The sequence below is a fragment of the Meriones unguiculatus genome, chromosome 9 (assembly GCF_030254825.1).
Source record: "Meriones unguiculatus strain TT.TT164.6M chromosome 9, Bangor_MerUng_6.1, whole genome shotgun sequence".
NCBI classification, from domain to species: Eukaryota; Metazoa; Chordata; class Mammalia; order Rodentia; family Muridae; genus Meriones; species Meriones unguiculatus.
Window position 1 is genome coordinate 9191338 of NC_083357.1, and position 16827 is coordinate 9208164.

Here is a 16827-nt window from a genome sequence, read left to right on the forward strand (position 1 = left end):
CTTATAATGCAGACTGCTGACCCAAACCCCCAGAGGTTCTGACAGCAGGGTGAGGATCCTGGGAACTCTACTACCAAAATGTTCCTAGGGCTGCTTGTCTTGGGAGCTCGCAATGAAACCTAAGAAAAGTGCAATACAACGAGCAAGTGAGTGAGCGAGTAGCTCCAGACAACATGCAATACCCAAGACCATTTTGAGAACTAAAGTCTAGGAATATGTTCCTCCATTCTCCCCTCACAGCACAGGGGCCATCTGAAGGCCTGCTACCACACTAAAGTTGAGGTTTCAATGTGGGGAGGTGTGGAGAACAAAACATTAGTGAAAATCCAAGGTCGCACATACCTCCAGCTGCACATAGTACTTTGCTTTGAGCTCAAAATAAGGCCTGCAGGAGACAGGAAAAAAACTGTAAGAGTATGATCTCATGGTGAACCCCTCCAGGCACATCCATTACAGCTAGTCAGGCCACTCAGGATTTAGGCCACGGCAGTGACAAACGCCAGAAGAGCTACGGGCTCACCCAAGGCCTCAGCGACTGGAGGCCCAGCTCAAGGTTTGGAAGCCTTGCATCCTGGTTCATTTTGCTCTGTAGGGCATCTGCTCCAGCCTACAGACCAAGCGTAAGAAGATGGGGCTGAGGGACAGACAGGCTGCTGAAAATACTCCCTCCCCTGAGACCAACTACGGATGAAGCAACACCGCTACCTGTCACCTGGGTAGAGGAGGACTGCTGTACTTCAACCTCACATCAGTCCTCTTGTACAGTGACCAAGGCTAGAGGTGTTAGTAGACTAATCGGGTTACAGGCAAGGAAAAGACAAGCTCCCTGGACTCAGTCAGACAGAAGAGCTGGCACTTTGTAGCAGCGCTGGTGTCTGAGCTGTTCCTCATCTCTAAATCCTGCATCTGTAATTGCTGACGACACATTGCAGGAGCGCTTTGGTGTATACGGAAAATCTGAAAATTGGGAATAAACTCCTTTTAGTGGCCAAATGGAGTAAATATCAGGCCAGCCAAGGTGTGGTAGGTGTGTGAGATGTCCAGGTGAAAGGAGTATAAACACGGATGCTAAAGGTGGAGAACAGGGAGGGGAGTGTGACCAAAGCAACAGGGGAAGGCAAAGCCCACCAGAGCCCTGAAGCCATTCCATGGAGGGTACAGACTGGTGTTTGGTCTCACAGGCATATAGGAGTCACCCAAAAGAATCTGGAAAGGTTGGCAGTGTGGACAGAAGTCTGTTTCCTTAACCGTGTTAGTAATGAGCGCGCTCGTTAAGTCTTGAGAGCAGTGTACAGAGGGCACCAGGGACTCTAAGACTCCACACATTGACAGCAATCTGAGTGAGCAGCATGGAAGGCTGCTTCCTCAGCCTTGAGGAAGGGGTGGGGCTTCCAGAAACCCTCACCACCTCCCCGTATGTCTCCAGAAGATCATATACATCTACTGACGAGCAGTGGCAAACACTTAACTGACATTTTCTACAGAGGCACGTGCACATGTTTGCTGGAGGAGGAGGCATCTAGAAGGCAAGCCCAGGGAAAGACGCAGGGTAGCACAGAGCAGAGGACCAATGCCTGCCTTTAGGTCTTCCCTTTCTTACCTGGCATGTTCCCTTCACCTGAACACAGGACTTCTGTTAAGCTTCCAGCCGCCCACTCCAGGAGCAACAGACATACACTTCCTGTCCCAGTTCTGACTCAGTGTTGGGTCCAGCCAGCACGAGTCCTGTTCCTTTCTCTTGGAAGCCCAGCAAATAAAGAAGGGACCCTGTCTCCCAGTCATCTTTTCCCCCTATGGTTGCTATGTCAGATGTAGAGGGCTGTTACGGAAAGAGCTTGGGGAAAGCTCCACTTAACCAATCTTGCAGCATTTCATCGGCTCCTGTTACACAGAGACCATGAAGGATGAGCAGAGCTCATCCCTACCTATCCCTACCAGTTTACCTATGCTGGTAGGTAAACTGAGGGACAGGGCCTTGTCCAGCCCACACCATCAACTATAGAGTCAAGGGCCGAGTCCCCCCAAAGTACAGCCTGTGAGCCAGACAATGGTTTGTGCTAGAAATCCCTTCTTCTGTGTTATCCATGAAAGCCATATTTGGAGTGATTCCTAACTCCCACCAAAACCCCACCCGTGGCAGCGGCAACAGAGGCTGGGATGAGGTTGTTACATACTACCACCGGGGAACAGGACACTGCTGGGAGCTCTGCGGCCCTCGGTGAAAGTACATAAAAGGCAGAGCAGATGCAGAAGAGCCCCGCTCCCACCCAGGGAAGGATGCGCTCAGACTTACTTGGACTTGTTGATGGCTCGCTTGAGTTTCTTCTCTAGCTGCCGCATGCGGCCCATGGCGGCATTGTACCTGGCCGCTGTCTCCTTGTGGACTAGCTCACTCCTCGTCTTGGTCTGCTCGGCTTCCATGACCTTTCAAACAACAGCAGAGGCCAGCCTAGTTAAACCCAGAACAGCTCCTGGCTTATGCTACTCATAATCATGTCATTAAAAGGAAAAAAAGTTCCTTGAGTAAGTCAACAGGAAGATTAAATTTCAATAGGGAAGAGATCTGCTTTCTTCCTGATCTATTTTGAAAAGGCCTATCTGATGACATATCCAAGTTAGCCACAACAGTGACTGGGAAAGAAAATCGAAAAATAAAAAACTTGAGAAATTTTTGAAACACTCAGATTAAACCAATATTCAGTTCAACCACAGGCCTGCAGTGCCTAGGAAAACACTGGGCCTGCCTGATGGAAAGGCAAATAGCCAAACAGCACCAGTGGGGCCTTTAGACCTACCTAACTTGAACATCAAAACTAAAAAGCAGCTGGGCACGGTGGCACACACCTGTAATCCCAGCAATTGGGGAGGCAGAGGCAGGTGACTCTCCGTGAATTTGAGGCCAGCCTGGTCTACAAAAGTGAGTCCAAAACAGCCAAGGCTACACAGAGAAACCCCGTCTCAAAAAAAAAAAAGAAAAAAAAAACAAAAAAAACCCAAAAAACTAAAAAGCACCAAAAGTAGATCCTCATGATAGCAGAAAAGCCAGTCGGGCAGCCTTTCCCCAAAGGTCCTGAAGTTGCCTAGGCACAGAATGCAAAAGGACCAGAACAGAGAGGGGACCTAGGGGACCGTGGTCCTTGGCCACTCTGTTAGATCAGCAGGCCAACTTCAGAAAACCTGAGGGTAAAGAGACACACAGAAAGGTTACTGGCGTTCTCTGACCTCTAGTCCACCCTGGTTCAGTAGAGACCCCTGGATTGAAGGATCAAGGAAAGATGCTGAGGAATGGTGGCGTAAGCGCCATGGAGAACCATGGCTGAAGGTACAGCTTCAGCTGTGGTAGGGATGCTAGGACCGTGGAGCACCCCGCAAGGGAGTGTCAGGCATAGAGTGGAGGTAGCCTGAGTCTGTGAGAGAAGCTGTGCACAAGCTGTGGATGGCAGAGCTGGAGAGAGGGGCTGCCTAATAGCGCTTTGGATCCAGATTATGAGCGAGTCCCAGATGCTAGACACTGAGCTACAGAATTTGATTTATAGTCCCGGATGTTGGGTTTTGCTTTGACCTGATTATTTATGGCAACTCAATCAGCAGAGAAGGCTTTCCCTGCCCTGGACTCCCTTGTAAACTTTGTAAACAGAAAGTGTCTCCTGGGAGAAGCAGGGCTCTCCCTAGCTGTACACAGGCCCCCATTCTACCTCAGCTCCCAGGCTACAGACAAACAATGGCTTTCTAACCATCAGCACCCAGAAAGCCCCAAGCACTTGGCTATATTGCCAGCAACACCCTCAAAGGAGACTGGCGTCAGTAATTATGCCACACCCTATCAGGACACATCACTACACTTCCGTCTGCATCTCTCCACCTACATAATCTCCAGCTCTGGAAAGACACCCACCACCACACACCGAGCTTCCGGCCCTCTGGCCGCCAAGCATGTCACCACGGTACACTGCCTAGACAACCAAGAGCTCCTCCATCCACAGTCAGCCATTAGCTGTATGCGGGGATCAGGGGGGGAGTGCCAGGCATGAGGGGGAGGCAAAGTTGGGGTGCAGGGACAGAAGCTCCACTAGGGACGGTGGAACGGCATGGGGCAGGACAGATGGAGTCACAGAGGAGAGCCTTCTCTGGGCTGGCCCTGGTACCTGGAAGCTCCTGTTGGTCAGGTATTTAGTCCAGACTCTCTAAAAGGTGCTCTCCTGTTTCATGGCCGCCTACCCCAATCATGCGCCAGCAATGGCAAGGAGCAAGAGGCCGAACCTGGAGCTGACAGCCCAGCAGGGTAGGAATGCTTCCGCAATAATATGTATCTTTCAAGGTCGTGTGGGACCCAGGCAGCTGGGGTAGCTCTGGTCACTCGGAGGAGCTGTGACAGCAGCATCTGGAGAGGGGTCTTGAGTATGTGGTATATGGGGCAGTAGGTGGGAGGCTGCATGTCTCTGTTTTTGTTCATCGAGATGGTTGTACGCCCCATGTACCCCCATACCATCTGATACATGGTACACGGACTCCCATGGACCTCCAAACCCAGCATGGAGGAAACACTCTAAACAGGCCTTCCTCTGCATCTTGCCCCCTGAGTTCCATTTGCTTCTGCATGAGCACCCAGAACAAAGATGGGCTGTGGTGCTCAGCTTCTCTCATCCTTCTCTGAGCTGGAAGAAACCAGCTAGACTTCAGGAAACGACTATCTACGATGAAAGAGGTCTCCGTCCGGGTGGTTCATAGAATATTCCCAACGTGGGCCTCGTCCTGGGGCCTACCACAGCCTCCTGATAACCGGAAACATCAATCCAGGCGCAAAGGGTCTTTCCTCAGCTTCATGCTGTTACCTCTGCACCAAGGAGGGGGCATACGGGGGCTCTTGTCCCCCATCAGGCAGTTTTCCAGAAAGCAAGTCTTCTTCCACCCCAGCCTGCACGGACATCCTGGGAGTGTGGAGGAGAGGCTGGCCGTGTCTTGTCCATCATTCCTCTCCAGGAGCCCCTGCTGCCAGCTCCTCAACAAGGACTGCCTTCCTATGTCCATGCCATAGCTCCCTCTTCCACCATCTGGTCCTCTGCAGCAGACATCCAAGGACAATTCCTCCCTCCTGCTGCCAGCACTCCGGTCTCAGAGAATGGAAAGCCACTGCCTTTCCCAAAAGACTGCTTCAATATCGGAGCAGCCAAGGGGTGGAGATGCCCCCGCCACCAAACCTCCCTCTGGTGTTGAGGAACGGCATGGCACACACTGAGCCCGTTCCCCCAGGGAGGCTGCTCAGCCGCAGGCGTGGCAGGGTTATTGGAACCGCTGGCTGCTTCCCAGCACTGAGCCAAGTACTGTCCCCATGGCCTGTCTGTGTGTTATGTGTGGCCACTAGAGACTGCTGGGGCTCCTGAATCTAGTGTCAGCCTCTGCTATAGCTTCAAGTATGATCATCTAAGGTAGCCATTAGACTGTGTGTGTGTGTGTGTGTGTGCAGGCGCTAAGAGGAAATGGCCTCAGGTGAGAAACTCTCGGAGACATGGGAGGCGAGCGTTATGAGGCTCCATCCCCCTCATGAAGCAGGTTTCCTGGCATTTCCAGAAGTCAGGCCAGTCCCTGCATGGTCTTCTGCCAAGGCAGCTAGCACATTAGCCCCACAAGGCCTGGAAAATGGTCCCCATGAGTCCCATTGGGAGAAACGCTCAATTCAGTCAGAGGGTCACAGTCGCTCATGCTATTTCAGAGCCAAACATGAGCAGCTGGACTGCAGTGCAGGGAGCACTGGGTCTGTATTTCTCAAAGAGCATGTCCTGCGGGCTGAGGTGACAAATAGTGTACAGTAACATAAGGGAAAGGTCATGGTCTCTTGGGAGTATTGTGTGTGTCTCTGTGTGTGTGTATATATGTGTCTGTGTGTTTGAGAGAGAGAGAGAGTTTTTGTTTGGTTTTTGAGAAAGGGTTTCTCTGTGTATAGCTTTGGCTGTCCTGGACTTGCTTTGTAGACCAGGTTGGCCTTGAACTCAGAGATTTGCCTCCTTCTGCCTCCCTGAGTGCTGGTATTAAAAGCGTGAGCCAAGGTGCCCAGCCTCCTTGGGAATATTTTTATGTGGGTGTTTTGTTGTTGTTGTTGTTGTTTTAATCCCGTTGCCAGGGATGGATTTAGCTCCTCCTAGGCTAAGTGCAAGCACTTGTTCTATTACCAAGCTGCCGCCTCAGAGGGGAGGATGGTGTGTTGTCAAGGAAAAGCGTATCCTGGTCTATGCAACCATGATGGAGCAAAGGAAAGGAAACAGCATCCTGGCCTAAGGATGTCCTGGCCTAAGACACAGAGCTCCCTGCTGATTCGCACAGGCTGCTGCCACCACAACCACATAAGCCAGATGCCTGGGTCCTTCACTTTGGAGGTCAGAGGGTGCACATCAGATGGCCCACAGGCCACCGAGAAGCCCCACTGATCCGAGGAGGGCTGAGCTACCCTGTAAAGCGCCATAGTCTGTTTGCTGCACGACCCCTGAATGTTGTTTCCAAAGACTAAGCATGTGGTGCCCGAGGACAGTGTGAGGGTCGGAGTGCCTGTCTGTGGGCAGTTACCCACTATCGCTACCCCATGACTAAAAGGTAGATTTTCTTAATTTCATAAGGTCAGATCTGGTAGTTTCTTTCTCCTTTTTAAAAATATAGGGCCTCCCTGTGTAGCCCAGGTTAGCCTTGATTCTTCTGTTTCAGCCTGGCATATTTAATAGGCATTCACCACCATAAACAGGCACATTTGGCGGATTTCTGAAATGGCCTCTGACATGCTGCTATGTAGATCTGCAGCTTTGGAGGGCAAGAGGTTCAAAGGGAAAGGCAGGCCTGTGGCTTGTTTGTTTGGGTGGTTAGTCCTTGTCAACTACCAGGCTTTGCTCTCTAAGATTTCCAACCTCCCCTTTGGTCTGTCTACAGCTGACCCAGGAAGACTTCTCGCAGCCTTGCTGGGTGTCGACATGCCTCACGCCCACTAGGGGGCAGGAGGCGCCAGGCCACCAGGCCGGGCCACAGGGAGAGTTGGTATAAAGTCAAGACTCGTCAAGTCCTTTGCACGTCAGGCCTTTCTATTTAAAGATACCAAGGCCATCTTTAATCGTCAGATCCCCAGGACCTGATCAACTGGCAGGAGACACGGACAGGGAACAGCTACTGGCACCTACTCCTGACCTCCTTTCTACCCCACAGACATCCTTCCTGTCCCTCACCGAAACCAAAGCGACTGCCTGTGCCTTCCATCAGGGACTGCACCTCATTTGCCTACCCTACAATAACCCTCCGGCCTCGCTTTGACACTGGCCTTCCAGGCTCTCTTGGGAGGACAGGCTGGTGCCAAGGGGACCAAGAGTCAGAAGGCCGAGAGCTGCACCATGTGGAAGGGAGGCGCATCCTGTGAGCCCGGCAGACCCGTGTCCACAGTGCCAAGCACGTGGCCTACCTGCTGGAGTAGGACTGTCCCCAGAGTGGGAATACCCAGGGAGTGACGCTGTCGGGCCAGTGCCCTTTGCAAAAGAGACCCACGGGAGTGGGGTTGTAGTTCAGGGCTAGAGTGCTTGCCTAGAGTGTGAGAGGGCCTGGGTTCAATCTCTAGCACCACAAGAAAAGAAGGGAAGAGAAGGCTCCTTTGCCACTCAGAGGAGACAGCCCTCTGAGGCCTGGAGTTTGGACTTCCTGCCTTCCGGAGCTATGAGAAATGTGTTTCTGTTAAGGGTCAGCCAGTTTATGGTATTGTTTGCTAGCCTACCTAGAGCAAGACGATTATCACTGCTAATTCTGAGCTAGGTGGCCAGAGGGGGAAGCCCTGGGAACTGGTAGGAAGCCAAATAATAGTGACATAAATCCTACATGGCAATCACTCCCAGCTACTGCCACCACCTACTGCACTCCCCAGACCCCAGCTTTACCTGGAAGGCCCTGCCTGATCCTGGTCTTGGCACTTCACCCACCAACATATACACCCAAGTGGCGGGCTGCGATTGTTAACAGGGGCTTCCACCTGGAACCCGCAGTCCTGGCACAGTGGCAGCCGACCTTGGAGAACATCCTGGCCAATCTGGGAAGCCCAACTCCACTGCCGAGACTTTCAGGAAACCAAGAGAACCAGACAAGTTTCGACAGTAATATAGAGAAAGACTATCTCCACCTGTCGCTGGTGTGCCGAGAATGGCTTAAAGCCGGGCCAGCCAAAAGACCACATTGAGCAGGCAGTCCATAGCCTGTATAGAGTGAGCCATGCCACCCAGGAATCTTCCGCTACTCCGGTAGGGTGCCAAAGAACACAATATACAGGCCCGGGGCCCACCCCAGCCTATACACGGCTGCTCCTACCCTCTGAGTAGCATGATTCAGCATTTCCTGCCAAGCAGAGTCAAACTGCCGTTTGTCATCCTCCAACAGCCGCTGCTCAGCCAGGGAGATGGTCTCCTTGGCAGCACGGAGCACCTCGGTGGCCCTCTGGAAGTCCTGTGTGGCTTTCTGTGCTTCCAGTTGAGCCTGTTAAGAGAGAGAAGGTCTTGTGAGGACTTAGGCAAAAAGGCCAGGAGTCCCTTGGAGATGAATGTTCCGAGATTTGACCTGTCTGTTTCTGCCTCTCTTGGACAGGCTGTACAGGCAGGTTCGCTCACACATGGGGCAGGTTTCAGGGGCTGATGGCTGAGTGGACACCAGATTGCTGAGCAGACAGTCTACAGATAAGTAAATGCATGGACCTTGCATTGTCATAGCAATGGCTACTTAGCCATTTGTGGCCTTTCTTCAAAGCCCAGTGAGGCACAGCAGTCCTGGCACCTTCCCTGCACATCAGAGCCCAAAGTTGGCCCAGGGACCATAGCTGTGGGGCTCTGTTCTTCAGGTGAGGCACAGCAGCTAAAAACAGCCTTTCCCTGAGCTCCCACGGCTAGTCAGAAGCAAAACTTCAGGCAAACGCCCCACAACACAAGTGCCAGCCTAGCATGGCCACTGCCAGCCAACCCTCTCAGTCCACACTTACTTCAGAGCCAGGCCACACAGGCCAGGCCCAGGTCCTGTTAACAGCACCACCCCTGCTTTCAGGAAGGAAGGCTCAATACAAACCGCAGCTGGCCTCACAGCTCCAGCTGCCACCCGCACACCTGCACACACCTGCCCATGTGTGCGCGTGGACATGTGCCCATGGAGAAGGCTGAGGATAGCCTTGGAGACCATCAGGAGCCCTGTTTCTGTCCCAAGGTTGCTCACTGGCCTGGAATGCCCCTACTAGGTTAGGTTAGCTGGCCACCGAGCCCCGGGAAGCCACCCACCTCTCTGGGGTGTGATCACGGGCAAGCACTTCCACGCCTGGTTCTGTGGACTGAGAACTGGGTCCAGATGCTTTACTGACTGGTCGCCTCAGGCCAAGCATCTAAACTGTGGTTAACAAAAATTAAACCCAAACATCTCTGAAGACCTAGAGAGCTCAGAGGTTAATGTGCACCACAAGCAAGAGGACTAGAGGTTCAGCTCCCAAAACCACACATAAATGCTGGGATGGTGTGGCGGCTGCCACAGCTGAGGAAATGAAGATGGGGTCCTTGGAGCAAGCTGGTTAGAGACGACCTACATCTTAGGGCTCTGGTTTGACGGAAAGACCCTGCCTCAAAAAATAAGGTGGACAACTGATTGAGGATAATTCCTGACACACATTCATGAGTTCCTGTTCACCTGTGTATCACATATGTGGATATGCACACATGCATGTTCGCACACCACACGCGTACACACGGAAAGAAAAAAAAGCCTCATTTCAAAGACTCAGTAAAAAAATGTTGGCTATCCCATTAGCCATTTTTCTCATCAATGATGAGATAAGACTTGAGATATACTAAACTAAATCAAACACACTGAAATTAATTTTACCTGTTTGTTTCCTCAGTGATAACCAGAAAATATAAATTTGCAAAGGTGACTCTCACACTGCTACTTTAGGACAGCTGATGCTCCTCCCCCAAGAGCGGGCTAAATGATGTGACTGTGTGACGGCATCAGAAACAGGGCTGGGGAGATGGCTTGCTGTGCGAGTGTAAGGACCTAGGCTCAGGTCCCCAGAATCCACACAGGGACAGACCCGGTAGCATGCATCTGTAACCCCAGCACTCCGTGGCCAGATGGAGTGGACAGGAGATGGCTGAGACAGGAGAAGCCCCGGACGCTCACGGGCCAGGTCAGTTAGCCTGGTGAATGCAGGAGCAAAGCCAGACCCTATCCCAGACAAGGAGACGGTGAGGACAGCCCACCTGAGTCTGTCCTCTGACCTCCACACTCAACACTGTAAACACGCTCCACCCCCTGACAGGGAGCAGCAGCAGCACACTACAGGCCCTGCCCCTCGGGATCACCTCCAATTTCCCACTGGAGCAGGGACAGGTCACTGTCACGTGCTAACTACCACACCCTGAGTTAACAGGGTCACTGGGCCAATTTACACAGTCCCTGATGGGACACCCCTAGGACAGGCCCTCGGACTTAGGAAGGAAAAACAGGGTCCCACCCTTCCCCAGAGAAAGTCTCGCATGACTTGGAGGAAATCTTCACATACATTGTGGGCACTTTGCAAGGAAAATTAGGGGAAAAAGAAACAAAGAAGCTGAGAGGCCAGTGACCCAAGGCAACCCATGACGGACATCCCCGCCTGCTCTCGGCACACCCACAGTCCCAGTCCTCCAGCCCACAGATCCACTCAGGGGACCGGGTCCCACATGTAGCTGACGTGCAGAAATCAATGTTTCAAGGTTGTGCGCAGGCCAGAAGGAGCCTTGCTTCCCATAGGAGGAAACTGAAGAAGGGCTCGTAAAGAAGGGTGATCCTGAAGAGAGGCCTGAAAGGCAGGCAGGAGCTGCATCTCAGGGCTGATGGAGGTCAGGGGGAGCATTTGAGACTCTGAAGTTGTGCCACGAGACAGGGTCCGTAGGAGACCTGGCAATGCCTGGAAAGGAGCACTTTTAAAAAGCCAGCCTGGGCTACACAGCAAGGTCCTGTGCGTTCATAAGGAACGCTCATTTGAAGCCACCCACAAGCTGTGAGAGAGGTGCAGTGCTCCCAAGAGTGTGAAGGAAGAGGCCAATTATTAGTCTTAGCGTGGGTTTCTCCGGTGCTGGACCTGTGGCCATGCCATTAGAATCATCCAAAAGCTCCTACCTGTATTTGAGATTTAACTTGAGAGAACATCCCAGTTATGTCACGAGACACAGAACCTCAAAGAGCAGAAGCCAATCGGATTATCTAGTTCATCCAGCCAGCCAGCCTGTGGGCAGAACCAGGAGCTCACACATGCCAGGCAAATGCTCCGCTGCTGAGCTGCACACTCAGCTTCATAAGCTCACCCCTGTGTGAAAGTTGATACTTAGGGGTCCTTGACACAACTAACAAAATCCAGCCTTTGAACCCGAACAAAGGTCCCAAGCCCTGTTACCAACACACAATCTGACTAGGGCCTTCTGGCCCAGACAGTGGCTCACTCAGCAGAGGAAACCAATGGGTAAACTTGAGGCCTGCAGCTGAGGAAACCAATGAGTAAACTTGAGGCCTATACCATTGAGGCAACGGCACAGCTCCGCTTGGGCTATAACATACACCTAGGACAAGATTTAAATATCTCAGGGATGCTAACAGAGTTCGTGAAAACAGGCTGCTCATGAATGAGCTGGGTAAGTGACCCTCGTGACACACTGGCCCAGTCAGCTGTGTCTGCGACACACCATGAAGTGTCCCAGATGGGGTGGGCATGAAGAGCAGAAGAGCTTGCCAGAAGGCAGCAGTCATGCCCTCTGACTCAGTAGCCACTCGGCTCTCTGAAGGGCATCCAGATATTTGTGTTGGGGTAGGGGGGGCATAACGAAGGTTCAGGTGGAATGAGGTTTATGGATCACCCAGTCGAACGCACCTCATCTTTCTAAGGAAGGCCATGAGTAGTGATGTCACAGTCAGGCCCTCAGGACCCCCGTTAGCTGTATCATGCAGTGTCTGCTGCCAGAGGGCTTCTGACACTGCCATTACGTCAACAGCATAGGATGAGAACAGTGGCACAGCTGTCTAGCCTGAGTCAGCATGTCAGCCTGTTCCTACTTCCTTCTCACACTTGTGTCTCCACCACAGTGACTAGCAGCTTACACAACTGCCAGCCGTGTGCAGCAGGCCTCCAGGAACAGCGCATTCCAGATCGCATTTTTCCTGTGGCTGCAGACACAGGACAGATGCCAACTTCTCCCCACCCACCCTCCAGAAGGGTGCACCCACGGTCCTCCTGGGGCTTCCTCCCACACCTACCACGTAGGAGCAGCGAAAGGCCCATCTGCTGTGGGAATGCTGACAGCAGGAGTCCCGGGCCAGGCCTGTGGCAGGAGCAGGAGCTAAGGGACAGACGGCAGTGACTACTCTTCCTGAGCCCTACACATGCAGGCAGCCATGAACTACACCATCAATGACGCACCTTCCTCTGCTAGGGTGGCTTCCCCAAGTCAGTGGGACTGACCCCTTCATCCCATATACCCACTCATGACTTGGCCTGCTACTCTGCCATCTGCAGGACAAGTTAGCTTCAGACACACAGGAATCTGAGAAGCCAATCATTCTTCCACTGAGAAACACAGTGCAGACCCAGAGCATAGAAGTAACTGAGTCATCCATCGCCCAATGCTCCAAGGTGGCGGGGGTGTTGCCCATACCAGAGGAGATGCCAGATGCTCGCTGGGAAAAACGCTGCACGCACTGTGATCACACCTTGCTGTGACAGCCCTTGCAGCGAAGGGGCAGGTGTTAATCTCTGATCTGGACGGAGCACAGGAGCAGAGATGTGGAGAGGCTGGGCTAGGGTTGCAGTCCCGTGCCAGCCCTAGGTGCCATCACAGAGAGGGGAGTGAGGGAAGCAAAGCGAAGCAAAGGGGGAAAGAGGGAGGGAGAAAGAGATGGGGAGACAGAGCTAAAGCACTAGCCACCCAAGTCTGACAAGTTTAACCCCTATGACCCACATAGGTAGAAGAGATAGGACTCCACAAAGCTCTTCTCTGATCATCACCCTGTGTTGTGGCGCACACATGGGCACAGGTGTGTACTCACCATTCATACACACGCACACACACACAAATAAAAAAATAATAATAATAATAGTTACTTTAATCTCTGAAAAAGAACAGAACTAGGAAGCTGGAACTGGAAACAGTTCTTCCCACACGCTGGCCTTGGTCTCAGTGTCAAGGGCCTAAAAGCATCTGGAGCCCTTGGCAAAGCTCTGACCCAGCCTCCTCCTTTCCTTCCTCTCCACTGGGGAGATTCCTGGTTCGAGCTCTGTGAGCACAAGGTTTCTGACCTGGGGACTGCGAGGAAAGGCACCCATACCTCCCACCAGCCCCACTATGAACAAACAAGCCTCCCTGTGGCTTTCCACTCCCCAGGGCTCCCAGCTCTTACCACACCAGCCTGTTAACAAAAGACACATTCCAATGCCCTGCACAGAACTGGCATTGATGGTCAGGACAATCGGACCACTATGAGGCAGGAGGCTGCATCCAGAGATACGGGAGGACAGGGTACATTCCTGCACCAACAAAGCCCACTGTCTCAGGCCTGCAACCTTGAGAAGTCGCTGCAGGTCTCCAGCTGGAATGCCAAGGCCTCTGATAACACCCAGCAGGTCTCACAGTATTCAAAGCACAGGGACCCACAGGAAGTGCTCTGTAAGGCAGAGGCTGGCCAAGGCATGTGTGTCAGCAAATTGACTCTGGCTGTCTTGCTTTCTAAAAGATAACAAAACCAACAAACAGAGAGAGAGAGAGAGAGAGAGAGAGAGAGAGAGAGAGAGAGAGAGAGAGAGTGTGTGTGTAGTCCTAGCTGCCCTGGAATTTACTAAGTAGACCAAGCCGGCCTCAAACTCAAAGAGCCTATCACTGCCTTCTGAGTGCTGGAATTAAAGGCATGCCCAGCCAGCCACCTGAGTGTCCACAAGCATGTACTTCGTCAGCTCCCACTTTGCTAATTTTCTGCTGCACGGCTCTTTCTTTAAACTCAAAACTATGGGCAACAATGCAACTGAGCCAGATGGGTGGGTCACACTGTACACCCAAAAGACACAGCTGTTCCCAGCCAAGTGCTTTCACCCGGACAGGTCCAAACTGTGGCCCACAGGCTGCCCGTGCCCGAGATAGCTACGAACGCAGCCTAACATGTTTCATGTCAGTGTCAAAAAGCATAGGCACTGCCGCTTTAAGCCAGTCAGAAGACACAGCTTTTAAACGTGTTTTTTAGTTTATGCCTACATGTGCATACCTATGTGACTGTCTTTACAGGTGCAAGCAGTACTGTGGAGGCCAGAAGAGGAATTGGATCCCCTTGACCTGGGCTTACGACAATGGGGGTGTTGGAAACCAAACTAGTCCTCTGCAAGAGCAGTAAGCACTTTGTTTTTGGTTGAGACAGGGTTTCTCTGTAGCCCTGGCTGTCCTAGAACTCACTCTGTAGACCAGGCTGGCCTCTAACTCAGAGACCACCTGCCTCTGCCTCCTGAGTGCTGGGATCAAAGGTGTGTGCCAACACTGCCCAGCTACCTTTGAGTCATTTCCCCACCCAAAGAACAATTATTATTATTATTATTATTATTATTTAATAATTGAGGCTATTTGAGAAAGGACTGAATTACATGAAGTAATTAAGTTCGAACCCCAACACACACCATTGCTGAGGACTTGAGCCTAGGGCTTTGTGCACCCTAGGAAAGCACTCTACTATCAAGCTACGCTTCTTCCCCAGCCCAAGATGTGATCTTTTAAAGCTTTGTGTCTATGTGAGAGCAATTCCAAGGTATTGGGAGGTAAACTGACGTGCTGTGTCTATGAGTCGCTTAGATTTAGATAAGAGCAACACTGGAGGAAGAGAGAGGATGAGCCACTGTTGGAGATATTCTCAGCGGTTTGTGCTGGGCCCAGCATGGAGTCAGAGTATTTGGGGTGTGAAGGCAGAAGTCAGCAGTCCAAGGCCATCCTTGGCTCTATAAAGTTCAAGGGCAGCCTGGACTACACTGGACCACATTTCAACACCATCTCACCCTCACATCCCAGGAAGGAACTGTTAGTGTGGGAAAGACAGTAGGCGGTGGTCATTAATTACACTTTCAATTTTTTCGTGTGTGTCCTTAAGAAATTTCTAAGAAACCAGGCATGTTGGCACACGCCTCTAGTCCTAGGACCAGGAAGACAGAGGCAGGCTTATCTCTTGAGTTTGATGCCTAGTCTACATAGTGAGTTCCAGAACATCCAGAGCTACACAGTGAGACCTTGCCACAGAAAAAGAAAGAAAGAAAGAACTTCCTAAGTTTCAGCCAGGTAGGGTGGGTACAGAGTATATAATTCCAGTGTTCAGAAGTCCGAAGCAGGGAGATTTGTGAGTGTGCTATTGGGAACTGAACCTGGGTCATTTTGCATATGCCTTGTAAACTGTCACTGAGCCATATCTCTACCACCAAAACCATATATATATATATATATATATATATATATATATATATATTTTTTTTTTTTTTTTTATTCTGAGACAGACTCACTAAGTTGTTCTGACTGCCCTTGAACTCTGAAACCTAAGCAGGCTTTGAGCCTGTGATCTCCTTGCCTTAGCCACCCGAGTAGCGGGGATCACAGCCCTGTGCCACCAGGCCAGGCTTGGCCAGGAGGATCTTGAGCTGAAGTCAGCCTCTGCCACATGGTGAGGCACTTGCTACCTATCCTCCCCACCCACGAGGCCGACTGCAGGGAGGAGCTGTATGAACGCAGTCTTTGTGCCTGCATGTAGAAGACAGGGCGCTCTTGGCAATACGAATAACTGGTTATTTCTGGCACATATCTGTCTGCCTAAGAACTACCCCAGGATGGTCACAGCCAGACCCCGTCTCCCTTCCACTCAGTAGGGCTCACTACCAACTCCATGTTCTTACACCGGCCATTCTCTCGTCACAGAATACACACCCTTACCCTCTCACCCTCCAAGGGAACTCCTACTCACCCTTTAAAATCCACCTCAAATGTCCCTTCTTATCTTCTGTGAATTCCTGGCTGGCCACACAACACTGGACTTTTGTTAGTTATTCTAGCCTCTTAAAAGGTCATAGCCAGCAGCTTCCCCGGAGTAAACAGTCCTGTTCCTCTAAGCATGCTGGTCTCTCTATGGTAACCCAGGCTGAACAAGCGCTTCCTGCCCCCTCCCATGCTGGAATTGCAGACATGCACAACCATGTGTGGTCCTCCCTCTTTCTGAACTCCCGCTGAACTCAGATTTTCCAAAATGTGGCTGATAACTGAAAGGCAGCCTACACTGCCAATGGCTGCTGGGCCATGAGTCTGCAGACCAAAAACTCCACAAGAGCACAAGTGTGCCAATACCACTGCAGCTAGCAAGGTGACTATGGGGCCCTCCAAACCTGCCTGCACCTCCTTTGTCGTCATCATCCTCACCCCACAGCCAGACCAAGGAGAAGCCATCCCGAGTGCGCACTGTGCTCAAGAAGGCCACAACCAGGCTCCGCTGGCACGGGCATCTACCCGACAGCGTATTACTCACAAGCCGCCCACCGTTCCCAGAACAACAAATGACCACAACCTTCTTAGAATCCCACTCAGGCCAGAGAAACTCCGCTAATGTCATGAAGAGACACTGAGCTTGTCACACAGAGGCCAGTTCTCTGCACTCAGAGACAGCGGGTAGCCACAAGACAGAGCACACATCTGCCATTCCATCAGCCCACACGCCAACCCCGACCCATGCCAGGCTGTGAGTCAATCCTGTGCATTCCTTATGCCCACCTGGAGGCTGCTTTCTACCGTGCTGACCTGATTTCAC

At 51.8% G+C, this 16827-nt stretch overlaps 1 protein-coding gene across 3 annotated transcripts in view; it reads right to left on the reverse strand.

The window, feature by feature from the left end:
• The window catches only part of Sh3bp5 (SH3 domain binding protein 5), a 58759-nt gene that overhangs the window by 3966 nt on the left and 37966 nt on the right, over positions 1–16827 (reverse strand). The window contains exons 1-4 of one of the 3 annotated variants that reach the window (XM_021662001.2): positions 15994–16012; positions 8323–8487; positions 2294–2424; positions 343–385 (exon numbers count right to left, since the gene is read on the reverse strand). In XM_021662001.2, the coding sequence (XP_021517676.1) occupies positions 343–385; positions 2294–2424; positions 8323–8346 (198 nt within the window). In that variant the 5' untranslated portion in view covers positions 8347–8487; positions 15994–16012. Of the gene's footprint in view, positions 1–342; positions 386–2293; positions 2425–8322; positions 8488–13413; positions 13433–15993; positions 16013–16827 lie in introns of those variants that run through there. The other 2 variants (XM_060390854.1, XM_060390853.1) reach the window with 2 other exon arrangements.